We start from the raw sequence: 23504 nt of genomic DNA on the forward strand, positions 1-23504 counted from the left end.
AAGATAAGGCTTTTGTGATTTATCTATGTTGTTTTGAGGATCAGGAGTTAGCTTCTTTTCATTGTTGAGTATTATTCTATTGTAGAAGTGTACTAATTTCTTTAACCATTTTTCTCTTGACAGACACCTGAGCTGTTTCCAGTTTGGGGTTAATCTAAATAAAATACCATGAATATTCCTGTAGAACTCTATTTGTAAATGTTTTTATTTCTCTTGGCCAAATACCTAGAAATGGAATCCAGGTCATAGGAGGGTGTATGTTTAGCTTTATAACAAACTTCCAGAACTTTTTAGAAAGGAGTTGTAGATCACTTAATTCCCATGAACAATGTATGAGCATTTCTGTTGCTCCACATCATCACCAACATTGGGCATTATGAGTCTTTTTACAGTTAGCCATTCTATGAGTCTTTTTACAGTTAGCCATTCTATCAAGCCTTTGTCAGATTACTTTTTGAACTACAAAATAAGAATATTCACAATAGAGAGAGTTTCCATTGTCAAGAGGCAACTTAGTCAAAATCTGTATTTGTGTCCTCCTCCTCCTACAACAGTTCAGGTTTCCTAAGCTATATGATTTGGTCATTAAATCCTGATCTGCAAGGAGTTAGTTGAGAGCAGATTTATAATTTGGTCATTATTTTAAATGTTTTTGGATTCAGCTTGAGCTCTAAAGCACTGAAATTTTGAAGTTAATTCTTAGAGTTTTTTTTCTATCAATACTAAGGCTTTGAAATTAATCAAAATGGTTAAGCTCTTGACTTACACTCAATAGAAAAAATAAATAATCACAATCTAGTCGCTAACTCATAAAACATATTTGACTGAATTAAAAGAATCACCCTCAGGGGTGACTCTCATAGACCTAAACTCTGATTAATTAGAGTGAATCGTGTTAGACTAAACATAAGTAACATGTGGTAAAGTTACCTCTAAGTTGTTACTTCCAGTTCCCATAGGAATTACACAGGTCCAATTTCATTTTAATGTAAATGTTTCCTTAGGTCTTGTAATCTATCCCTAGGAAGTTTCAAGCTTTTAAATTGCTGTTTTCTTAGCTCTTCTTTCATTCTCCGTGTTTCAGCTCTTACTCATTTGTTATGAAAATAACGCAAATGCTCTTAATGTTTCCCAAAAATGTATTTCAGTTCACTGCTTATAACATCAGACATATTATAACTCATTTGACAACTTGCATTTCAATGAATTTTCAGTAATCACTAACGATAATAAATCTTAAAGCTCTAAAGAGGGAGAAATAAATTGTACAAGCCCTGAAGTTAAAGTAACTTAGTCTAGGCATCATGAAACTCTAACATAAAAGATACCTTAACTTTTCCACTTTTCTTTAAATAGTTCCTTTCTTTCTCTATATTTCAATTTCCCAAGACATTAAAGGGCAACATATGAGTGTATATGTGACTTTGTTAACCAGAAAATTTATGATGCAACCTTAGCATCAATTAATTTTTGTTAGGCAGATTGAATTTCTGGTGGCACCTATTCAGTTCTTCTTGTAACAAGTTTGAGAATCTCTGTGGCTTACAGAGGCATTTGGGAGATGGCACCCAAAGAAATGTTTTGAATTAGGCATTTTAATCTGTTTTGACATGCCTTTTCTCAGAAGCACCTAATGCATTGCTTTGCCTCTCTTTTTCTAGCTGTAAAATAATACTAAATATACTGGTTCTTAAAACATGTTAATATGGTAGTCATTTGTTTAAATTACATAAAATGTCATCCATATATGAAGTTTGCATATTTTTGGAGCTAAGCCCCACTAGGCACATATTTTGTACTTCTGAAAATACAAATGTTCCATGGCCCGGATGCTACTGTACTGGCTAATTGTCCCACTCACAAAATGTACAATACATACAACAGATTTTTAAAAGGTTTTAAAGTTTTTTAAAAAAAAATCTGCATATGAGGGTTCAGCATCACATATACTAAAATTGAAATATACAGAAAAGATTAGCATGGCTCCTAAGCAAGGATGACATGCAAATTTGTGAAGCATTTTATATTGTTCAAAGTTACAGTTAGATAGAAGGAATAAGTTCTGGTGTTCTATTGCACAGTAAGTAGCATGACTATAGTTAACCATAATGTATTTTATATTTCAAAATAGCTAGAAGAGAGTATTCTGAATGTTCTCACCACAAAGAAATGATAAATATTTGAGGTAACAGATCTGCCAACTACTCTGATTTAATCATTATACAATATATACATGTATCAAAACATCACACTCTATACCATAGTATATACAATTATTATGTGTCCATTAAAAACAAAATTTTTAAAAATATCTGCCTATGAGCCACCAGGGCCAATGTTATATGTAGGTGAAAATAGGCAGCTGATGTTGGGATGATGAACCAGCATAGAAAAGAACTGTCTGCCTTAAAATATTTTCCCTTTACCCTCCTTTTAGATTAAGATATTATCTTCAGATTTTGCTCTGAAAAGTAAATGTATCAGTAGATAACATACAAGGATCAATTTTTATTACATGAACAATTAATGCCCATTATCTGTTCAGAATCTAGCAGGTCCATGAGGGAATAGGACACAGTCAGAGACTGTGAAGGCTGAAGATGATATGAAATAATCAGAGGGGGGTGTGTATGTGTGTCTGGGTGTGTGTGTGTATGTCTGGGTATGTCTGAGTGGGGTGAGATGGGAGAATCGGAGGACAGCTTGAGAGTGGAAGGCACCTATGGGAGGATGCTCTGAAAAAAAACCCGATATTTTCCCCAGAGATACACTTGCTTCCTATGTTGGCCTAGGGCGGCACCCATGAGACACCAATGAGAAAATAACATCTTTTAATTTTCAGATAAAGCCAAATTTTGCATGTAAGCTCTTCTGAGGTACTTTATTCTGTCTGACACAGTAAAAACATGTGCAGGCATCACTGATGCTGAGGCTAAGAATTTTGCATTTCCTTGTGTTACATAAGCCATATGGTTAGATCAACTCTTGCTCATCGACTAAATAAGTATTGAAAATGAAAACTAACTATCATTGTAAAGCGCTATGTACATACAAATTCTCTTTACTGTGATTCCAGAACTTGAAGTCGTTATTTTTATCTGATAATTACCTCCTGATATTTTGCCACTGACCCACATTACAAAGAAATCAAATCCAAATGCTATATTTAAAAATCAGATTTCATTGCATTTTAAATTAATAGGGATGCAAGTAAAGTTAACTCATTAAGACATTTGATAGAGTTCACTTTTAGGCTTTCTTTTATTTCTAATCTATCTCTAAACTGTATCCCTTTTATTTGATTTGTTTTATTCAACACATGCTATTTTAGTCGCATACAAAATAGAGTATTGTTTTATCAACTAGTTTTTCTCCCCTTAAAAACAAAAGTGATCGCGTTTTATCATTTATATATGTTTTATCATATTTAATAGAGGAAGACACAAGGACTTTAGAATAAACTTTAGAGCATAAGTTCAGCATTTATTTAGCTTTAGATTGTTAAGCATAATTAGTAGAATTTTATTACTTTTTTCATGACATTTTAATTTTTTCGTTAAAAACATTTGGTCTCTCGTAAATTAGCAATAGCAAACAATAAAGGAAGAACCTTTAGACTGAGACAAAAAACCTTGATAAAAATAATTTGTAAATTGCTCTCTAATCATATTATACGAGGGCCCTAATATTAAAGAGCTGTCTTACAACTGGTAATTGAATTGCTCTTGTCAGTTTCTCTAAAAACAAGCGTTTTTAATCTCTTCTTGCAGGCTAGGAGATTCTTATGGTTTAAATATATTTTGGAAATTTGTTCCAACAGCTCAATTGAAGATGTCTGATATTTTCAATTATGTAAAGCATTTATGATTTTAAGCTCCCGGCAGAACTCTGCTGCTGAAGGGGGAAAAAATTAAGAACTGTTAGTCAGAAAGAGACTTACATAAGAACTGTCACATTGGTCATTGGTTTCAAAGCAGGAAGTCCTATATTTTAGAATCAAGGCTTTAAGGAATCTTTATTGAGCATTTTTCCCTCTCGGAGCTGAGACAAATGGCTGATGAGTGAAATCTTGAGAATGTTCACAGCTTTTCTCTTTCATTCTGTTGCAGCCCGGAAGATGGTGAGATCCATCCAGAAATCTGTCGGCTTTACATCCAGCTGCAGTGCTGTTTAGAAATGTATACCACAGAGATGCTAAAATCCATATGTCTGCTGGGGTCTCTTCAGTTTCATCGAAAAGGTATCTACGTTTAATCTTGCCGGAAACACTGAGGAATGTTGAACAAAAGCTAGTCTTTGGCAAAGTGTCCATATATACCATATGCCTATCTATACGCAATTAGAATGAATTTAAATGTTCAGGAAATGCTTGCTATATAAATAGGTAAGAAGTCTATATCAGTACTATTAAGTGTATACTAACACGGATTGTTCTGAACAGAAATTAGGGCAGCAACAGTTCTCAAATTTATTATTTTAGCTGTTGTGAACATGACTTTTGTTAGATTCAGCATAAACAGCAAGGTATGTACTGATTTTACTAGGGGAGTAAATGCTATCCAAGACTGCTATTTTCCTAAATGAATTATGTTGCAAGAAGACAAATTACATAGTGTCCCAAAGATTTAAAAATAGAGGGAACTCCATAAATAACAGGGAGGTTAGTAATAGATAACCTCATTTTCTGGCTTAAACCATAAAGGAAATAAGGACTGTACCCTCCAGAGGTTAGTCATGGCTTCAGCATGATTTCATCAGACTTCCAGCTCCCATTCTGAATGATGCTCTGCCTTCTGGGTGTTGGCTTTACCCTCAAGCTGGCTTCCCTCACATTAGCAAACTGCAACAGTTGCAGTCATCACATCTGGTACTGTCCACTAAGAGAGCGAACTTCTCCCAACTACAGAGAAAAAGTTCTGAGCTTCATTCTGCTTGGACCAGGTTTATGCCTAAACCAATCACTGTAGACAGTGGGGAGGAATCCACTGACTGGTTAAGGCAATCAAGGCCCATTCCTGGAGCTAGGGGGTGGAGTCAGCCCCACCCAACCAGTGGATATTCTGTGATGGGAGACAGTGGAATGGGAAGGATGCCACAGAGGAAGTCAAAAGTATCCATCACCAGAAGATTCAATCTGTATTTTCTTCATTAATTCATTGAACAATAATTTATTGGAAACTTCTAGAATACAGTGTTTTTGTGCTTGAGCTCAGGAGAATGGTAGAGGGTGGGCTGTGCATAGAAGGTAATCCTTGCCTATGATTTAAATTCAGAGATAGAAAAGGCCAGAGAACTTAGAAATACTCAGGGAAAATCTTAGGGTTCTGAAGTTAGGGTTCAGTTAGGGAAGGAAACAGAAAGATATTTCATATGAAGAAGCAATTAAAGGAAAGATTTGAAATCAAATAAGCATTGCAATTTGGAGGAAACTAAAGGACATGATGAAATACTTGTAAAAACCAAATCTTGACCGAGCACAGTGGCTCACGCCTGTGATCCCAGCACTTTGGGAGGCCGAGGCAGGCGGATCACGAGTTCAGGAGATCAAGACCATCCTGGTTAACATGGTGAAACTCTGTCTCTACTAAAACTACAAAAACAAAATTAGCCAGGTGTGGTGGCGGGTGCCTGTAATCCCAGCTACTCGGGAGGCTGAGGCAGGAGAATAGCGTGAACCCGGGAGGCGGAGCTTGCAGTGAGCCAAGATCTCACCACTGCACTCCACCCTAGGTGACAGAGCGACACTCAAAAATAATAATAATAATTTTGTGTACACATATACATATGCACACAGGTGAACTAAAAACAAGATCCTACTACATTGCTCCAGAGGCAGGAGAACATTTTTCCCAATATGTGAATATTATGTCTTTCTCCTTTTGCCTTCTGACGGCTGATTTTGCAAGGGTTTCCATCTTTACTTCTGTTATTAATATATGAGAGATTAGCTCCTTGATACTCCTAATGCCTGATCAGGAAATTGAATACTCAGACACACTCATGACATCCAAACTGATGTCATAGGCCTGATGTCTTTCTCTCTCTGTCTCTCTCTGACACACGCACACACAAACATGTACATGCATTCACACACAAACACACATACAGAGTAGTATTTTCATTCTTTCTAATGACTGCGTAGGCAAGGGATAGGTAGTTTTATTCCCAGGTCTGCACTGGCTGCACCTGCAGGATTTCATGCCTTGTTGCCACTGGGATCTTCCTTGCTGACGGCATGTCCTTAACACCCGGTGATCTCTACTCCCACTCCTGCTGTAGCTCCTCGATTTGCCACCTGGTCTCCTTCTGCCATCCACTCCTACTTTTTGTCTTTTCACAACTGATTTTTGAAAAGGCAACAACAACTCCTCTCTGCTAGCTCTCTGTTTATAAGTAAAGGGGATTTCCCCATCCAGACTGCTTTCTTGTTGCATTTGGTCATTTCATGCAAATGAAATGCAATCACCTCTTAACTGAGCAGCTCCTTCGGTCTTCACTGCCTCCTGTCTACACTGTCAGTTTCTGCTCTGCTTCTTTCTCTGCCTATTTTTAAAAAATAATCAAATAAACTGCTGCCGCCTGCTCTAGTGCCTAAACTTCCATGTACAACTCATAAAAAGAAAATGTCTGATAGTATCTTTGATTTCTCCCCCATGTAGGATTAAGTGTCCACTTGGATTTCTATCTTCTAAAATCATTATTGTTTAAAGTGTAATCCTTAGAAAACCTGCTTCAAAATTATCCAGGATGCTGGATAAACATGCAGATGCCTGGATCCTATCCAAGGACCTACTGAATTCAAGTCTCTGAGGGCACTCCAGGTGATTCTGAAACACATTGAGGATTAAGAACTGCTCCTCTACCCTTTGAGACCAAAAAAATGTAAATCACACCCCACCCTCCGTAAGAATAAAAGGAAAAACTTCCAAGCCCTTACCATGCCATTCTGCTTTGCTACCGTCTACTCCCCGAAGTGTACACTTTCAATGTGACTTTATGTGTTCTTCTTTCTCCCCCATGCTGATGAAAAGCAAATACAAAAGGGGCAGGTGCCCCGATGAGTGTGATCTGTGTGATGACTCATACAGTGCCTTGTCTACAGGAACTGGGGATGTGACCATTGAAATAGGCAGTGGTTCTCAAAGTGCAGCCCCTGAACTAACAGCATCGGTGTCCAAATCATTTGTTAGAATTGCAAATTCTTAGTCCTCACCCCAGACATACCAAATCAGAAACACCTCTAAAGTTACTTTTTTTACTGCTGGAAAAGAATAAAATAAGTCATTGAGATATTTCTCCAACTGAATATGTGTATAACCCTTGATCACCATCTGTAGCCAGCAAACCATAATTCTTTACTCTTTTTGGAAGTATGCATATACCCTACACTCCTGGCAAGTCTCTTGTGTTTCCAGAATGCAAGTCCAAGAACTAGCTGTCCTATAGACCGTTACCTTTCTCTTGGTACCAGTAGAGTTAAGGCAATGAGGAGGAGGAGACTACTTTATTGGTGACAAATTATCAATTAATACAGGAGTAAAGAAAATAGTAACATGTAGGCTTAAGAAATCTATTGAAGGCTGGGCACAGTGGCTCACATATGTAATCCCAGTACTACAGGAGGCCGAGACGGGCGGATCACAAGGTCAGGTGCTCAAGACCAGCCTGACCAACATGGTGAAACCCTGTCTCTACTAAAAACACAAAACTTAGCTGGGCGTGGTGGCGTGTGCCTATAATCCCAACTACTCAGGAGGCTGACGCAGGAGAATCACTTGAACCCAGGAGGTGGAGGTTGCAGTGAGCTGAGACCATGCCACTGTACTCCAGCCTGGGCAACAGAGCAAGACTCCATCTCAAAAAAAGAAAAGGAAAGAAAACAAAACAAAACAAAACAAAACAAAACAAAAATATTGAAGGTGGAGATAAGTCACTAGTAATAAGCATGAAAGAAAATATCATTAAACCAGAGAAAATAAAGTGCTAGCAAACATATGCCTGAAAATATACACTAGACAAATTTCCTGAAAATTTCTGGAAGGACAAATAAAATATTAGCTTTGGGGGAGGGATGATTACTTTTTATATATATATATATATACTTTAAGTTCTAGGGTACATTTGCATAACGTGCAGGTTTGTTACATATGTATACTTGTGCCATGTTGCTGTGCTGCACCCATCAACTCGTCAGCACCCATCAACTCGTCATTTACATCAGGTATAACTCCCAATGCAATCCCTCCCCCCTTCCCTCTCCCCGTGATAGGCCCCGGTGTGTGATGTTCCCCTTGCCGAATCCAAGTGATCTCATTGTTCAGTTCCCACCTATGAGTGAGAACATGCGGTGTTCGGTTTTCTGTTCTTGCGATAGTTTGCTAAGAATGATGGTTTCCAGCTGCATCCATGTCCCTACAAAGGACACAAACTCATCCTTTTTGATGGCTGCATAGTATTCTATGGTGTATATGTGCCACATTTTCTTAATCCAGTCTGTCACTGATGGACATTTGGGTTGATTCCAAGTCTTTGCTATTGTGAATAGTGCCACAATAAACATACGTGTGCATGTGTCTTTATAGCAGCATGATTTATAATCCTTTGGGTATATACCCAGTAATGGGATGGCTGGGCCATATGGTACTTCTAGTTCTAGATCCTTGAGGAATAGCCATACTGTTTTCCATAATGGTTGAACTAGTCTACAATCCCACCAACAGTGTAAAAGTGTTCCTATTTCTCCACATCCTCTCCAGCACCTGTTGTTTCCTGACTTTTTAATGATTGCCATTCTAACTGGTGTGAGATGGTATCTCATTGTGGTTTTGATTTGCATTTCTCTGATGGCCAGTGATGATGAGCATTTTTTCATGTGTCTGTTGGCTGTATGAATGTCCTCTTTTGAGAAATGTCTATTCATATCCTTTGCCCGCTTTTGGATGGGGTGATTACTTTAAAGAAATCATTTTTTAATTTTTTAGTTACATATTTGTATGACACATCCTTTCTATTTCTTCTCACCATTAATATCTTTATTACACCTAAGGGATTAATACTATCTTAATACTTTAGACTCCTGGCTTGTTTGTATTGTGTGCTAATTCATATTCCCACCATCAAGATAGCACAGAAAATGTCAGCTGGTGCCACTAGATTTTGTTCATTCTTTGATATCATTGGAAACTGTAGAGCAACCTGTCTGCCCAGGAACCTCTAGTTAATACACAAGTATATGACTCTTTGGGAGGCCATGGTTAAAAGAATAAGAATACTTGGTTCCAGTGACCACGAATAGCCAGAAATGAGTTGAGGTAGAGATAGGTCCATAGACCACAACCCAAGAGTATTAAACTATAACAGAAGAGTCAGACAAATTAAGAGACATAACATGTATCTTGGAACCCTTGAAGCTTGGAGCACCTACTCATAAAAGTAGACAGAAAGGAGTCAAGTAGCCTTACTACCAATAAGAAGTGAGAAAACTTACTACCACTGGAGAGAAAGGCAGACCAATGCTTCATCTTCATAAAAACAGGAAATGGGGAAGGAATGGGGAGGAAGGCTATGCTAATATGACTTAAGGCCCTGAGTCAAGATGCATGATTAAGGAAAAATATGTATAGACTCAAAATGAGCAGTGCATTAAGAATTGAGATGTAGGTGATTCCAAATTTCAGGCAAGGTGGTGGAGGTAGCAGGAGAAAGCATGGATCAAGAAATTAGTCTCCTTCTCCCAGAACTAATATAAATCCATATAAATAGGTATATAAAATATAAATACACATATATTTATTTAATTTTATATGTTGTATCTTAGCAAAAATGACCATTTTCCCAATGGAAAGAAGACTTTTTACTGAGATTTAAGATGGCAGACTAGTTTTTGCAAGATAATACACTCATAACCAAACAGTGGTACCTCTGGCATGGCCTCAGGCTAGGGATTGAGTCTGTCTGGCTGACCTCACTAAATGCCTTTCTTTGAGAAATAAAATAGTCCCCAGAGTTTTAGGGGAATTATGGCTCACATTCTAATCTGTAACACTTGAAATCTCTTTCTGCATAGAATCTCTATCTGGTTTGTTTCTTTTAATGCTATAATAGAAACTGGAGGCCAGGTGTGGTGGATCATACCTGCAATCCTAGCACTTTGGGAGGCTGAAGTAGGAGGATCACTTGAGCTCAGGAATTTGAGACCAGCCTGGGCAACATGGTGAGACCCTGTTTCTACAAAAAATACAAAAATTAGCCAGGTGTGGTGGTACGTACCTGTACTCCCAGCTACTTGGGAGGCTGAGGTGGGAGGATTGCTTGAAGTGGGACACAGAGACTGTAGCAAGCCAAGATCACACCACTGCACACCAGCCTAGGTGACACAGCAAGACCCCATCTCAAAATATAAACAAAACAAAAACTGGTATTTTAATCCATTATGCAAGCTACACTATTTTCCCTCTGTGTGAGTACTAAAAGTTTGCCATTCCCCTCTTCTTCAGCATTTCTTTTCCATCAAAAAAAAAAAAGGGATTGCAACTGAGTCACTAAATTTGGCTCTATATGAGAGTCTCTAGTCAATTTTTTATTAGGATGAGATACTGAAACCAAACTGTTTCACATTTATCTATACATTTAATTTGTTTTTATGTCTATCCACCTCCCTGGCTGCCACCAGAAGTTCAGATAGAATTGTGTATCTCACTTAGTTGTACTACTGTATTGAGTAGTCATGAGTTTACTCTTTGGAGAGAAGGGGCACACAAGGTCACTGCAAGGGTTAAGAATATAGTTTCTTTCTGGGAAAAACAAGCCTCAAATAACTGTAAAGCTCCTGCAGTGAGCCTGAATTTAGTAATGAAGATTTTCCTTCTCTCCCAATTAAGCAACGTGTAACTATCTTTCTAGTCCTTAGCAAAATCGTCAATGGATTTTCATGTTTATTTCATGCACCATGCTTCTGAAATTTTGCTGTCTCATAAGTCTGATTGGTACAATCTACTTGGAAATCTTTTTTACTTTGCAAGAAGATCCTGTTGCCAAAGAAATGAAGAAAAACATTACTAAAGTGATTTTCTTTTTTTATGGCCAGCAAAATGAAAGTAAATTACAGTAATGTGAGGTAAAATCTACATATAATAAACACTACTGAGTTATATCAGGTAGAGAGTGGTTCTGAAAAACTTTGTTTGTTTTAAGAAGGTGACAGATGGGAATAATTTTAGTCATCTTGTAGTTTCATATTCTAACACTTTAAGTTGTAGATTGAAGCATTACTTGACAAAGTCTAATTTCTATGTTTATGGTGAAAAATAGTTGTTCTCACTTCTTCACAGTTAGTTAGGTAGGAAATCTTTTCCCATTACTGAGTCCATGTATCACATTGACCATTGATGCCTGTTTTCTGCCACCAGATGAAAAGAGATTGCACGTTTCATTCACTTCATTGGCAGAAAGTGGAGCCAGGTTTCTAAGGGAATTGAATGATCCTGCCATTTTGACCATGGTTTTCCTCTCTCTTGCTTTCTTTTCCCCATTCAATCAGTTGTGGCAACAGCCCCATTCTGAAAAGAGCAGAGATGACAGAACAGTCCAGTCCAGCTTCCCTCCACATGTGAACCTGCCCTTTCTATCTTTGTTCTCATTTTACCTTGCTCTGTCAGTGGTCCCCTTTGACTCTGCTTGTCCTCTCTGTCATAGCTTACAGCAAAATTGTCCCCAGGCCCTTTGAGGGTATACCATCCTCCCTCCCTCTCCCAAAGATGAGATGGGTTCTTTCCCCTGAAATGTGCTACCATGGTAAATACAGAGATAAAAATATGCAGAGGAGATGTAATCACAAAAGGGAAATAATAGAGAAATGTTAAAAGTTGAAAAATCTCAATTCAGTATCTGCTGGGAGCTAAAAGCTCAAGATGCACTAATGAGAAATTAATGAACCATCTTCCAGCAAAATACAGGATGAACTCAAGACAAAGAATAAAATATGAGAAGTAAAAACTCCAATGTATTCAGCATTATATTAAGAAATGTAAAGGAGGTGATCCACACTTCAACAAAAGAAGCCAGCAACATAAAGACAGAAATAGAATATAGCTGCCTTATTTCCTAATGGAATGAGGCAATTGATACTAAAATAGAACAATGGATTAGAAGAAATAAAGCTGAATAAATCTTAGACATGATTCAAATTCTAAGTGGAAACATGCATTCATTATTTGAAGAAATATTTATTATCTATCATATGTAAGGCACTGTTCTGAGTGGTAAGAGACTACAATGATTAAGACTGAAGAGGTAGGCCAGGCGCAGTGGCTCACTCCTGTAATCATAGTACTTTAGGAGGCCGAGGCAGGCAGATCCCTTGAGGTCAGGAGTTCCAGACCAGCCTGTCCAACATGGTGAAACCCCTGTCTCTAGTAAAAATACAAAAATTAGCCAGGTGTGGTGGCGGGTGCCTGTAATCCCAGCTACTCAGGATGCTGAGGCAGGAGAACTTCTTGAGCCCAGGAGGCAGAGGTTGCAGTGAGCCACGATGATGCCACTGCAATCCAACCTGGGCGAAAAACTGAAGAGGTTTCTGTTTCTTATGAAATATATATTCTAAGGCAAAAGGAGAGAGGAGAAAGAGAGACAGACAGAGCAGAGGTAGGGGGAGGGAAAAGAAAGGGGGGGGGGAAGAAAGAACAGAAATAAACAACTTTTCTAAAAGTTCCAAATACTAATAACTGCAATGAAAATAATTGAAATAGAATGGATGATGATGTAATAGAAAGTGACTGGGCGGCTACTTTGGAAGGGGTGGTCAAAGTTCTCTAAGGAGATAAAATTTAACCTGAGATTTAAAGGACAAGAAGGAAACAATTTCAAGAACATTCGTGTTACAGATGACCAGAACAGGCATGTAGTGTTTGAAGAATATAATCATAACTTACTTCTGAAACCCAAGGGTAATCTAAAGCCTTCTTCTACTCTATCTCCAGGTCTTCACATACCAGTGAGTAGGACATTATTTGTCACATTTAGTCAATGTAGATGTTGGCTGAAGAATAGGATAATAACAATGATCATAGCTTCCACTTACTGTGTACCTTCTACTCACTAGATGCATTATACATATCATCTCATTTTATCCTCATGTATATTTTCCCCATTTTACACATGAGGAACTCAAAGCTCAATGAGGTAAGTTGCCTAAGGCCACATAGCACATTTGTCTCACTACAAAGTTTGTGGTTGTTCCACTGCACTAGACCATTCTTACTAAGCTACATTGGAGAAGGGCAGGAGGACATATCAAATGGAGAAATAAAGGATAGTAGCATAGTTAGCTGAATTTTATCTTATTTAATGATTAGTGAGCATATTTCAAAACCATGCTTAATAGCTAAAACACATTGTGTTTTTAGTTTCTTACCAAAATAACACTTAGTTCGGAGAGGTACTTTCAAGACTGGAGAGAATTTTAACTCCATATATCATCTTATTTACAAAATATATTACCATGGGTGAAAAAGTTTAATTCTAAGAAACTATTATATACAGTAAAAGTAAATAAATAAAATGAAACATGTATGTGATCCAAAAGGCATACAAGTTAGCCATGACACCCAGTATGGAAAAGTCTGAATTAATTAACTACAGAGTGAATACATCTTAGGCACTGTGCTGCTCTCACTGTGTTAGGGGCTGGAAAGGGAGCAGTCAGAGCCCCATAAGGATATCCTTTGAATGTATCTTCTATTGTTTGCTCTCCTCCTGTGTTCCAAGGGAGCTCTGTGCTTCTTACACAGCTACTTGGCACTACCATGAAGGCTGCTACTCTGGGGGCCATGATGGGACAGCAGTGCCACAAGGAGCGCAGAGGAGGCCAAAGGGCAGTAGGAGAAGGGGATAGTTTTGTATCTCTTCTGAATTGGAAAATGTTTATCTCCCAGTGCATAGGAAGAATGGAGCTCCGGGTATGGTATAATTATTATTTTTTGCCATGTGTTTTACGACCCTAAGAATATCTTCTTGCCATAGTGTGGGAAAACCTTTGAAACTACTTTTTCATATGGGTAAATGACTAACTGAATTAATATAATTTATTTCTATTTAAGTTCCATGCTTTTTAGAAACACAAGAGAGTAAAAGTGGATTATTTAAAAAACAGCCTACATTTCCCCAGTCCTTTTCACAGTGCATGGTGTTAAAAAGCACCTAGCAGTTATGAAAATGCATGAGAGTTAGTATAACTATTTGGATTCATAAGCATTCATGAATCCGATGTAAGCCATGTTCATTTTGTTGTTCACATTCAGTCAGTATGAAAACTGCCCTGCAAGCCTGTTCTGTGCGTAGTGTGCAGGTAATGTGTCAGGAGCACAAAGGATGTAGGAAATTTACTCCTGCCACCAAGGAAGTGATAGGGCACTGATACAGTATTATCCCAGAGAAGATTGGTTTATTTTGTTTTGATTCCTGGAGACAATTACTCAAATGGATAAATTGACTTTACTGGACAATAGAGACCAAACTAAGGACATCCAAAAAGATACTATGGCAGTGCCTCCCATTGTCACTGGTAAACTGAAGACAGGCAGGAAAGCAAGAAGGAATGGAAGGGGGAAAGAAAAGAGGAATGGGGAAAACACGAGTGGAGGAGAAAGGATGGGATAAATAAGAGATGAGAAGGAAAGAGGTCTCTAGAGTGGGTGTGATAAAGGACTCCCAGCCCACTCCTCTGGTGCCTGTGCCGAGGACTCCTAAAGCTGAGCGTGCTCTATTGCACCCTTGAGACTGCCCCACAGTCAGATGTGTTTTTGTTTCTCGTGAATGACCGGCAATTTCTCACGAATATAAGAATAACCAGCCTTTCAATTTGTTATGTGCTTCATGGGTGGTTTCCCTTAAATTTTCCTCAAACATGCCTATTATATTATCCATAAACAAGCTAAAAATACGTAGAAATCCCCAAGGAGCTGAAGGCTAAAAGCTTTTCAAGACTCTAAGGAAAGTGGCCAAGTTTTTCATGTCCTAGTTCTAAACAGTGATGTAACCAGCATGGTATGATTTTAAGGTGCTCTAAGGGTTCTCTTCCTCCCCTACCCCATCCCCTCCTGAGCAAATATTTGTTCACTGAGGCCTGAAATTGATTTTTCAGGGGACAGAGTTTTTCATTTCATAATAAGAAATGATTTTAAATGTACAACAACTCCCTTGGGCAAAGCAAAACATTGACTTGAAGTCACCATTTGGAAGCACATGTTGACCTCTTTTCCAGGAAGAGGGCAAGGAGCCCACCTGATATGTGAAAACAAGTACTGAATTCTGAGGACAACCTGTCAAAGGGGGTGATGCTGGGGATGAAGAACTCAAATTGGCCACTTTCCAGGTTTGGATGGCTCTGCTGACGCCTTTATGTGGCTCAGAAGAGTATCTATGAACTGACCCTGAAAACCTCTCCAGTCTCATATCTCACCAGTAATCCCCACCTCACCTGCCCTTATACCCTGCCCTACCCACTTGAATCATCTTGAACTACTTTGAGGAACATCAACTTGCAAGTTCCTTCCAGTTTTTTCCTCTGCCTTGGACATATGACCCATCCTACCTCACCCTACCCCTGTCCCTTTCACTTGGCCCATCCCTATACTTTCTTTGGGTCATAACGTAGATAACTTATGAAGGCCATAACTTTCTTCAGAAATATTTTCCTGACCCTCCAAGCCTGGGCCAATGCCCACTCAATGTGTCCCTCAAGCATTTCCATGACTCTAATAATGGCACACATTACATTGAGAGTTGATTGCCTGGTTTCTTACCTATTGTCCTCTCTAGACTTTGATCACCATGAGTATGTTCACCTTTGTATCCCTAGCACTTAGCAGAGTGCCTCAAGCAGAGTAAAGTTTCAATTAATGGTTACTGAATAAATGAATGAATTGCTTTAATTCTGTGTCTATTGTCAAAAGAAAGAGAGTATAATTAGAGGAAAAGTTTATCCAGAGATGTTGGGCTGAACTTATGCATATATTTTCCTTCCTGGTGAAAATCCACTGAAATAATGGAAAAACATGTAATGAAAGGAATAAATCCATATTAGTTCCTGTATTTGTCAGGGTAGGGTAACTACTGTATGAGATAACACCAAATCTCAATGGATTAAGACAATAAAAGTTCATTATTCACCAATGGCATAGCCCAATGCCAGAGCTGGGTAGAGTGAGCAGTGTTGCTGTTTCCATTCTCTGCATTCATCAAATGGTCAGGGGGAAAACAAGGAAAACCTGGGGGATCCTATAGGAGGACTTTCAGGGGCCAGTCTGGAAAAGGCATACATCACTCCTAATCAGAGTCCATTGGCCATAGCTCTGTCATTTCTAATAGTAAGAGGAAAAGAAAATAGAGGATGACAAACACAAAACAGTCTCCCACAACCTTGAAAAACAAGGAAGGATGACTTCAACAAACTAGAAATTTTGAGGAATCTGTCAAAGCTAGAAAGCAATTGGGATTAGACTGGTGAAAATAAAACAGAGGAAACCCTAGCAGATAAGAAACTCAAGAAGAAATTCAAGCAGGAGAAATTTTCTGTGAAAATGAGATCAATTCCAGAGATTCTTCAAACTCAGAGTCAACAAATACAAATCATGGGAAAGATTGCTGGAACTGCTGTCAGGAAATTTCATGTTCAAAATCGCATTACGGAAAAGCTGGGCTACCCCACACTGAGCAGCATAGACCATCAGTGCTTGCCCCAGGAGGACATCTTGTGTGAGGGTCAGGACTGGGCAGCAAAGCAGAAAAGAGTGTAAAATAAATCTGAGCCTCCACAAGGACAGCTGCAGAAGAAAAAGACAGTGAGCACATGACTACAGTGCTTTTTCCAGACTAAATTGCTCAGTATATCTCACCGGAATAGGAGTGGTAAACAGGAAACTTAGAGCAGGCACAGGGCCAAAAACAGGCAGAGTACCCAGGTATCCACCGGAGATGGGAAACCCTCACACCCAGAAGAAATGCTTTTGACACATATTGTCCAGCCACACACCCTGCCCCTTCTCCATCATCATCAGAAGGAGGACACTGTTATTAACGGACAGACAGAGGTCCTGAAAAACAAATATGAATAGACATTCAGGAATGACAAGATTTTTAAGAAAACCAAACACTGTAAAAAGGAGACACCAAATACAACAAATGACTAATACTTGAAGAACACATTTTATTTTGTTTTATTTTTTTAAATTTTTCTTTTTCTTTTTTTTTTTTTTTTTTTGAGACGGAGTCTCGCTCTGTCGCCCAGGCTGGAGTGCAGTGGCCGGATCTCAGCTCACTGCAAGCTCCGCCTCCCGGGTTCCCGCCATTCTCCTGCCTCAGCCTCCCGAGTAGCTGGGACTACAGGCGCCCACAACCGCGCCCGGCTAGTTTTTTGTATTTTTAGTAGAGACGAGGTTTCACCGTGGTCTCGATCTCCTGACCTTGTGATCCGCCCGCCTCGGCCTCCCAAAGTGCTGGGATTACAGGCGTGAGCCACCGCGCCCGGCTGAACACATTTTAAAAGTGATAAAAAATTTAAAATATATGTGATCAATATATGCAAAGAGATTTATGAGTCTGCATATTCTTAAGACAATTTTTGTCTGCAGCATAAAGGAAGCAGCCAGATTTGTTGGAAGTAAAAATGTGATCAATCAAATAAAAATAGATGGGTAAATTAGTGTTGGGAGACAGTTCTCCACTCGTCTCTCACATTCTGCACATCTTGCAAACTGGGGCACTGACTGCCCTTTGTTTTACCCTATCTTCTCAAGGATGTTTATTTAGGAAATGCCTTGGAAAACAGAGACAGTGTTTCTTCCAGAGCAAGGCATACTTACTATTCAGTACAATGAAAATGTTTCCCTCTTCAGCAAAGGGCAGACATGCTTATAAAAGACACAGAATCCCTGAGCTCAGGGTTCTGCCCTCCTGTCACGCAGCCCACTGTGTGTGCAGGTACTGTTTGGCCCTTTTGCTCCTCACTGTGGGAATTAGGACTCAAAAACCAGCACAAATGCTAATCCTCTGGCTACTGCTATTCTGTGAGTAATAAACTACCTTTGTATCTGACCGAGAAATCTCATGTCTTCTTCCAGTATCCATGAAACTACAATAGGCTAATTTGCAAGTAAGGTAAAATCTCAAACCTTTCACAGTTCTTAACATTATTATAATGGAAATACTGAGAGCCTAAAATGGTCAACTGAAAGACAAAGTCAAGGTATTCTCCCAGAATTCAGCCCAAAAGATCATTTCAGTATGGAGAATACTTAAAAAATGGGAAAGATTGAGCCAGAGACTCCAATATAAAATAGTAGTTCTGAAAGAACAGAGAGAATTGAGAGAAATCAATAATCAAGAGAAATAGAAAACAATCCACAACCCTAAAAAAAAACAAAGAAATATCTAAAGTTAAAATATTAGACTATCTCAATGAATCACTTGGTAGATTACTTAATAGTTACTGAGGGATGGATGGGTACGGTGGCTCATACCTATAATCCCAGCACTTTGGAAGGCCAAGGTGGGCAGATCACTTAGGGCCAGGAGTTCAGACCAGCATGGCCAACATGGCCAAACCATGTTTCTCCCACAAATACAAAAAATTTTCCAGGCATGGTGCTACACACCTGTAATCCCAGCTACTCGGGTGGGTGAGACACAAGAATTGCTTGAACCTGGGACACAGAGGTTGCAGTGAGCTGAGATCACAACATTGCACTTCAGACTGGGCAACAGAGACAGACTCTGTCTCAAAAAAAAAAAAAAGTTACAGAGGGGAAAAGGGGTGCATCTACAATGCACCTTGTACAAGCTGACAGAAACCACATTAAACAAACAATTGATAATACTTAGCATCATGAATAAGACAAACGGACTCACATTCTTTCTGGTGTGATGCACTAAGGACACAGTATCACCCCTATATATTCTTGCCAAAAAATGTTTATTCTGAATCTAGGCATGTGGGACCCATCAGACAAATCCAAGTGGAAGGACACTATATAAAACAATTGACCTGAACTCTTCATTCAAAAATATTCATGACAGTAAAAATGAAAAAGGCAAGGATGCTGTTCTAGATTAAAAGAAGATAAAGAAACATGACAGGCCATGCACAGTGGTTTATGCCTGTAATTCCAGCACTTTGGGAGGCTGAGGTGGGAGAAGTGCTTGAGGTCAGGATCAGTTTGGGCAACATAGTAAGACCCCATCTCTACAAAAAATAAAAACAAATTAGCCAGGCATGGTGTTGCATTCCTATAGTCCCAGCTATTGGGAGGCTAAGGAGAGAGGGTCACATAAGCCCAGGAGTTCAAGGCTGCAGTGAGCTATTATCATCACTGCACTCTAGCCTGGGCAACAGAATGAGACCCTGTCTCAAAAAAAAAGAAAAATAAAAAAAACACAACAAGCAAATGCAGTGCATAGTCCTTAAATGTATCCCTCAATTTAAAGAGAAATGATAAAGTATTTATTGAAACCATTGGGGAAATTTAAATATAGACGATACATTAAATAATCGTATAGAATCAAATTATATTGAATCATATTTAATCAAAGTTTAAAAACATTGGCACATCCCTAGGTACAGATAAAAGAGAAGAGAACAGAGTCATAACAGTTATTAGAAAAACTTAGTTTGAACATGAATTTATATAGCCAGCCAATTAGAATCTAAGTGTAAGCACCAAGAGGGGGAGAGAGAGAGAGAGAGAAGAAAATGTATTTGCGGTCATGTAAAAACTAATGAATTTAGCATTCCACAGATCTCCTCTGAAACAATTAGTCAAGGATATGCTCCCAAAAATGAAAACTGAATTCAAAAAAGAGGAAGATATGTTTGAAATCCAAGAAAAAGTGGTATACAAAGAAATCAGGAGCCATAAATAAACAGCATTAGGGTATGAAACAGTTCCAAAAGAAAACTGCATTCAACTTTATACTATTAAAAATGTATTCAGTGGATTATTTTCTAGGACAAATGAATTATCAAAATTAACATAAAAAGACAAATCATTTTAAATAAACCATTAAACCTAGACAACACTTAAAAAGTAATCAATGATTCACGCTTTAATAAAGGTCAAAGTCTTACTTGATAGTAATTTATAGTTTCATTTGCAGTGGAATCAAAAATTTCAAAATTCAGAAATGTCAGTGGAAAAAGTACAATGAAGGAGAACTTTCTGTACTGAATACTAAAAACATAATAATTAAAATATCATGGAATTGCCACTGGATAAACAAATAAATATAAAATAAAACAGTATATCCAGAAATAAACCCACATTTTTATGGGAACTTAATATATTAGAAAGAGCAAAGTCAATAGAAAAGTCACTAGATGCTATTGGGGCAATTGCTCTTCATTTGAGCTAAAAATTTAGATTATTATATCATACCATATACAAAAGTAAATTATAGAACTGAATATTTCAAAATTGTGCAAGTATTAGAAGAAAATATAGGCAAGGCATAATACCAAAAGACATAAAAGATGAACAGCTTTGACTACACAAATTTAACTTTTGACAAAATACATTACAAACAAAATTCAAAGACATAATAGAGTAAAAGATATAAGCAGTATATATAGCAAATGTTCAGTATCCATTCTATGAAGAGAACCCCTACAAATCAATAAGAAACTCAACCCATTGTTTAAATGGGCAAATGATACAAATAGAAAATGTAAGGAAGAAACACAAGTGGTCAATAAAATAGGAAAATAAATGCTTACCTGCGTAACAAACCTGCACCTATACCCCTGAAGTTAAAAGTTTTTTTAAAAAGAAAGTAGAAAACAAAAAAAAGAAAAGAAGTTTAACCTCAGTAGTAATAAAGGAAATGAAAAATAAAAACAAAAGGGCAATGAGATTAGCAAAAATTAAATGTTGATAATATGAAGTGCTAGGAAAGGAGTGGGGAAATGGGCCCCCTGGTTTACCACTGGTGGATGTAAAGTATAAATTAGCATAGCCTTTTCAGAGGCCAATTTGGCAATATATATTAAATTTTAAAATGTGCATACATATACTTTGTCTCAATATTCTGCCTCAAAGGATCTGTTTTACATAAATATTGACATATTGTGGAAAAAGAGAAAAATTACAACCTAGATTCCTTATTATGGAATACTGCCCATCCATTAGAAAGCATTCCATAAATTAAAATGCACTAACAGGAAAATATCTCTAAGCCTGACTACAGTAGCAAAGTAAGTTGTATAACAACATATATAGTATAATTACATTTTTTAATGCTGTATATCTATTGAGATACTACTATGCGTAAGCCTTGGTCTTCGGTAGTAGGCTTATAGAATTGAAGAAAACTGAAGATAAAATTATTGGCCTTACAGAGTTTACCTATGAAGTTTGGAGATGAGAGATGAGTGTGGGACTGGGGATGGCAAACAAACTAGTAAGCAAACACATAAGCAAGATCATTTCTGATAGTGGACTTTTCTAAGAAGGCAACATGTCATGTCATGGAGAAGAATCCTAGTATAAAGTCGGTACTATAGGTAAATTATAATTCACTTGCAGAGTAAACTTGACACCACATACATTCTGGAATTGAAAACCCCTTAAATTCATATTGATCTTTTCTGTCTTTTAAGACATGTTAGCTAAAGAAGATACTATATCAAACTTCTGCAGGGATTTTGTAAGCTGACAGAAAGCCCTAAAGTGAGGGCCAACATTCGTGGTTTCCATTCTGGTTCAGCTACATTATCAGAGTTAGACCTAAACGTCACCAAAAATAGGAAAAGAAGGTTATTACCTGCCTTTACAAGCCCATGAGGCTGTTTCAGGATCTTTGAAATCTTTAAAATGATGTTTTACTTTGAAAAAGTTATGGAAGGGCATTTGTCTTGTAAGTAGCAGAATAATCACAGGTATTAAGTATAATCAAAGGTGTTGTCAACTAGATTCCATTTACGGCTTTGCATGTAAAAAGTGTAATATGAGGGAAGTGGAGAGAGGACTCCAACAAGGAACATCACATTTCCTGGTGTCCTCCCTTTTCCTCATTGGAATAAAAGCTTCAGGCTCTATAGTCTGGACCTCAGGACAGGGAATAATATGGCCCCAAAGCTAGACAAAGCCCATAAACCAGAGAATTCTGGTGAATCTTCTTCCCCTCCTCCTCTTTGATGCCCAAACCATACTCCATTCACCAAGGCATTTCCAATACACAGGAGTGTAACAGAAGCCTTCAGGTTTTGAAAAGCAGAAGACTGTTTTGGAGGAGCCCTCATTTTGCCGCTTCCCCTCATCTCAGCTACCCCTGCTCAGACTCACATCCTAAGGCTGACCCTGCCTAGAGATACATGGCTGGTAGACTGACTGCACTTGCCGCACTCTGCCAAGAGGCAAAATGCAAATACTTTTAAGAGGTCAATGCCCTCCAACTGTGAAATGGTAATGTGCTAAATTATGTGCTTAATTAATTTTCCCCCAAGAGCATACCATAAAATTGGAAAAACAATTCCTCAGGCAAGTCCCATCACCCAGGATCAATATGCATAAAGTACACAGGAAAGGATCAAAGTTTCTCATCAGTAAATGTGTGCATGTGCTCTGGCTGAATGTTCAGAGGTCGATTTCTACTGTAGGTTGGTGAAAGGCATACAACCAATTAAATTGCTTCGCTCTTTCTCCTTGTGTTGTTACCACATGGGTTAGAAACTTCAGGGATGAGATTTTTGCTACTTCCCTCCAGCAGGAATCCAAGGAAAAAACTTCCTGTTAGATTTTACCATGAGGAGGCATCCTCTTCACAAGTTTGTAGGTTTTGTTTTTTTTCTTAGTTTTCTTGTTAATGCAAAGCAATCACAGCAGGATTAGGGAAACTGAGCTAAAAGGTAAGGTGATATAGCCACTACCTTATGAATATGCAATGATACGGGCTGTAACAATCACTTAACTAGTCTGGAGTTATATCTACATGATAAAAATAAAACTGGATAAAGGAGGCAAAAACACTATATATAATAGCTACCCTTTTTTCCAGACTACATAATGTTATACAACAGCTTTGTAATTATTTGTATAATGTTTTTATTGTTTAACTCCAGCACTGTAAGCTCCGTGAGACTTACAATGCTGGAGCTTTCTTTCACCTCCATATCTCTAGCAGCAATCCCTTTGCTGGTAGCTGACACTCAAGATATATTTGTAAATAAATGAATGAATGAGTGAGTGAATGAATGAACAAATGACTAAGCCAGGTTTAAAACCCAGTTCTCAGGCCTCACTGATCATTTCCATGGTACCAGGATACCCCCCTGTGGAGGCACAAATTTTCAAGAAAGAATAAAAGACATTAAGAGATTATGCCTAGGCCGTACAACATAACCTCCCATTTAATTTCATATAAATTTATGACTGAACCAGTTTGGAGATTTGTTTCCAGAAAGTACTGATTTATTCACTTGAGATCAATCATGGTAAAGACAAGTCTCAGTGGGTAGG

The 23504-nt window shown here is 38.1% G+C and overlaps 1 protein-coding gene and 1 non-coding gene across 5 annotated transcripts in view; both read left to right on the plus strand.

Moving 5' to 3' along the window:
* Nucleotides 1-23504, plus strand: part of RGS7BP (regulator of G protein signaling 7 binding protein) — a 105204-nt gene that overhangs the window by 63765 nt on the left and 17935 nt on the right. For all 4 annotated transcript variants that reach the window (XM_009208484.3, XM_003899724.4, XM_009208483.4 and 1 more), the window contains one exon: nucleotides 4110-4240. In XM_009208484.3, coding sequence (XP_009206748.1) covers nucleotides 4110-4240 — 131 coding nt within the window. The remainder of the gene's footprint in view (nucleotides 1-4109; nucleotides 4241-23504) is intronic.
* Nucleotides 1929-2031, plus strand: LOC116275080. Its single transcript, XR_004184047.1, has one exon. It is a non-coding gene; the product is annotated as a U6 spliceosomal RNA (small nuclear RNA).

The sequence above is a fragment of the Papio anubis genome, chromosome 5 (assembly GCF_008728515.1).
Source record: "Papio anubis isolate 15944 chromosome 5, Panubis1.0, whole genome shotgun sequence".
In the NCBI taxonomy this organism is placed as follows: domain Eukaryota; kingdom Metazoa; phylum Chordata; class Mammalia; order Primates; family Cercopithecidae; genus Papio; species Papio anubis.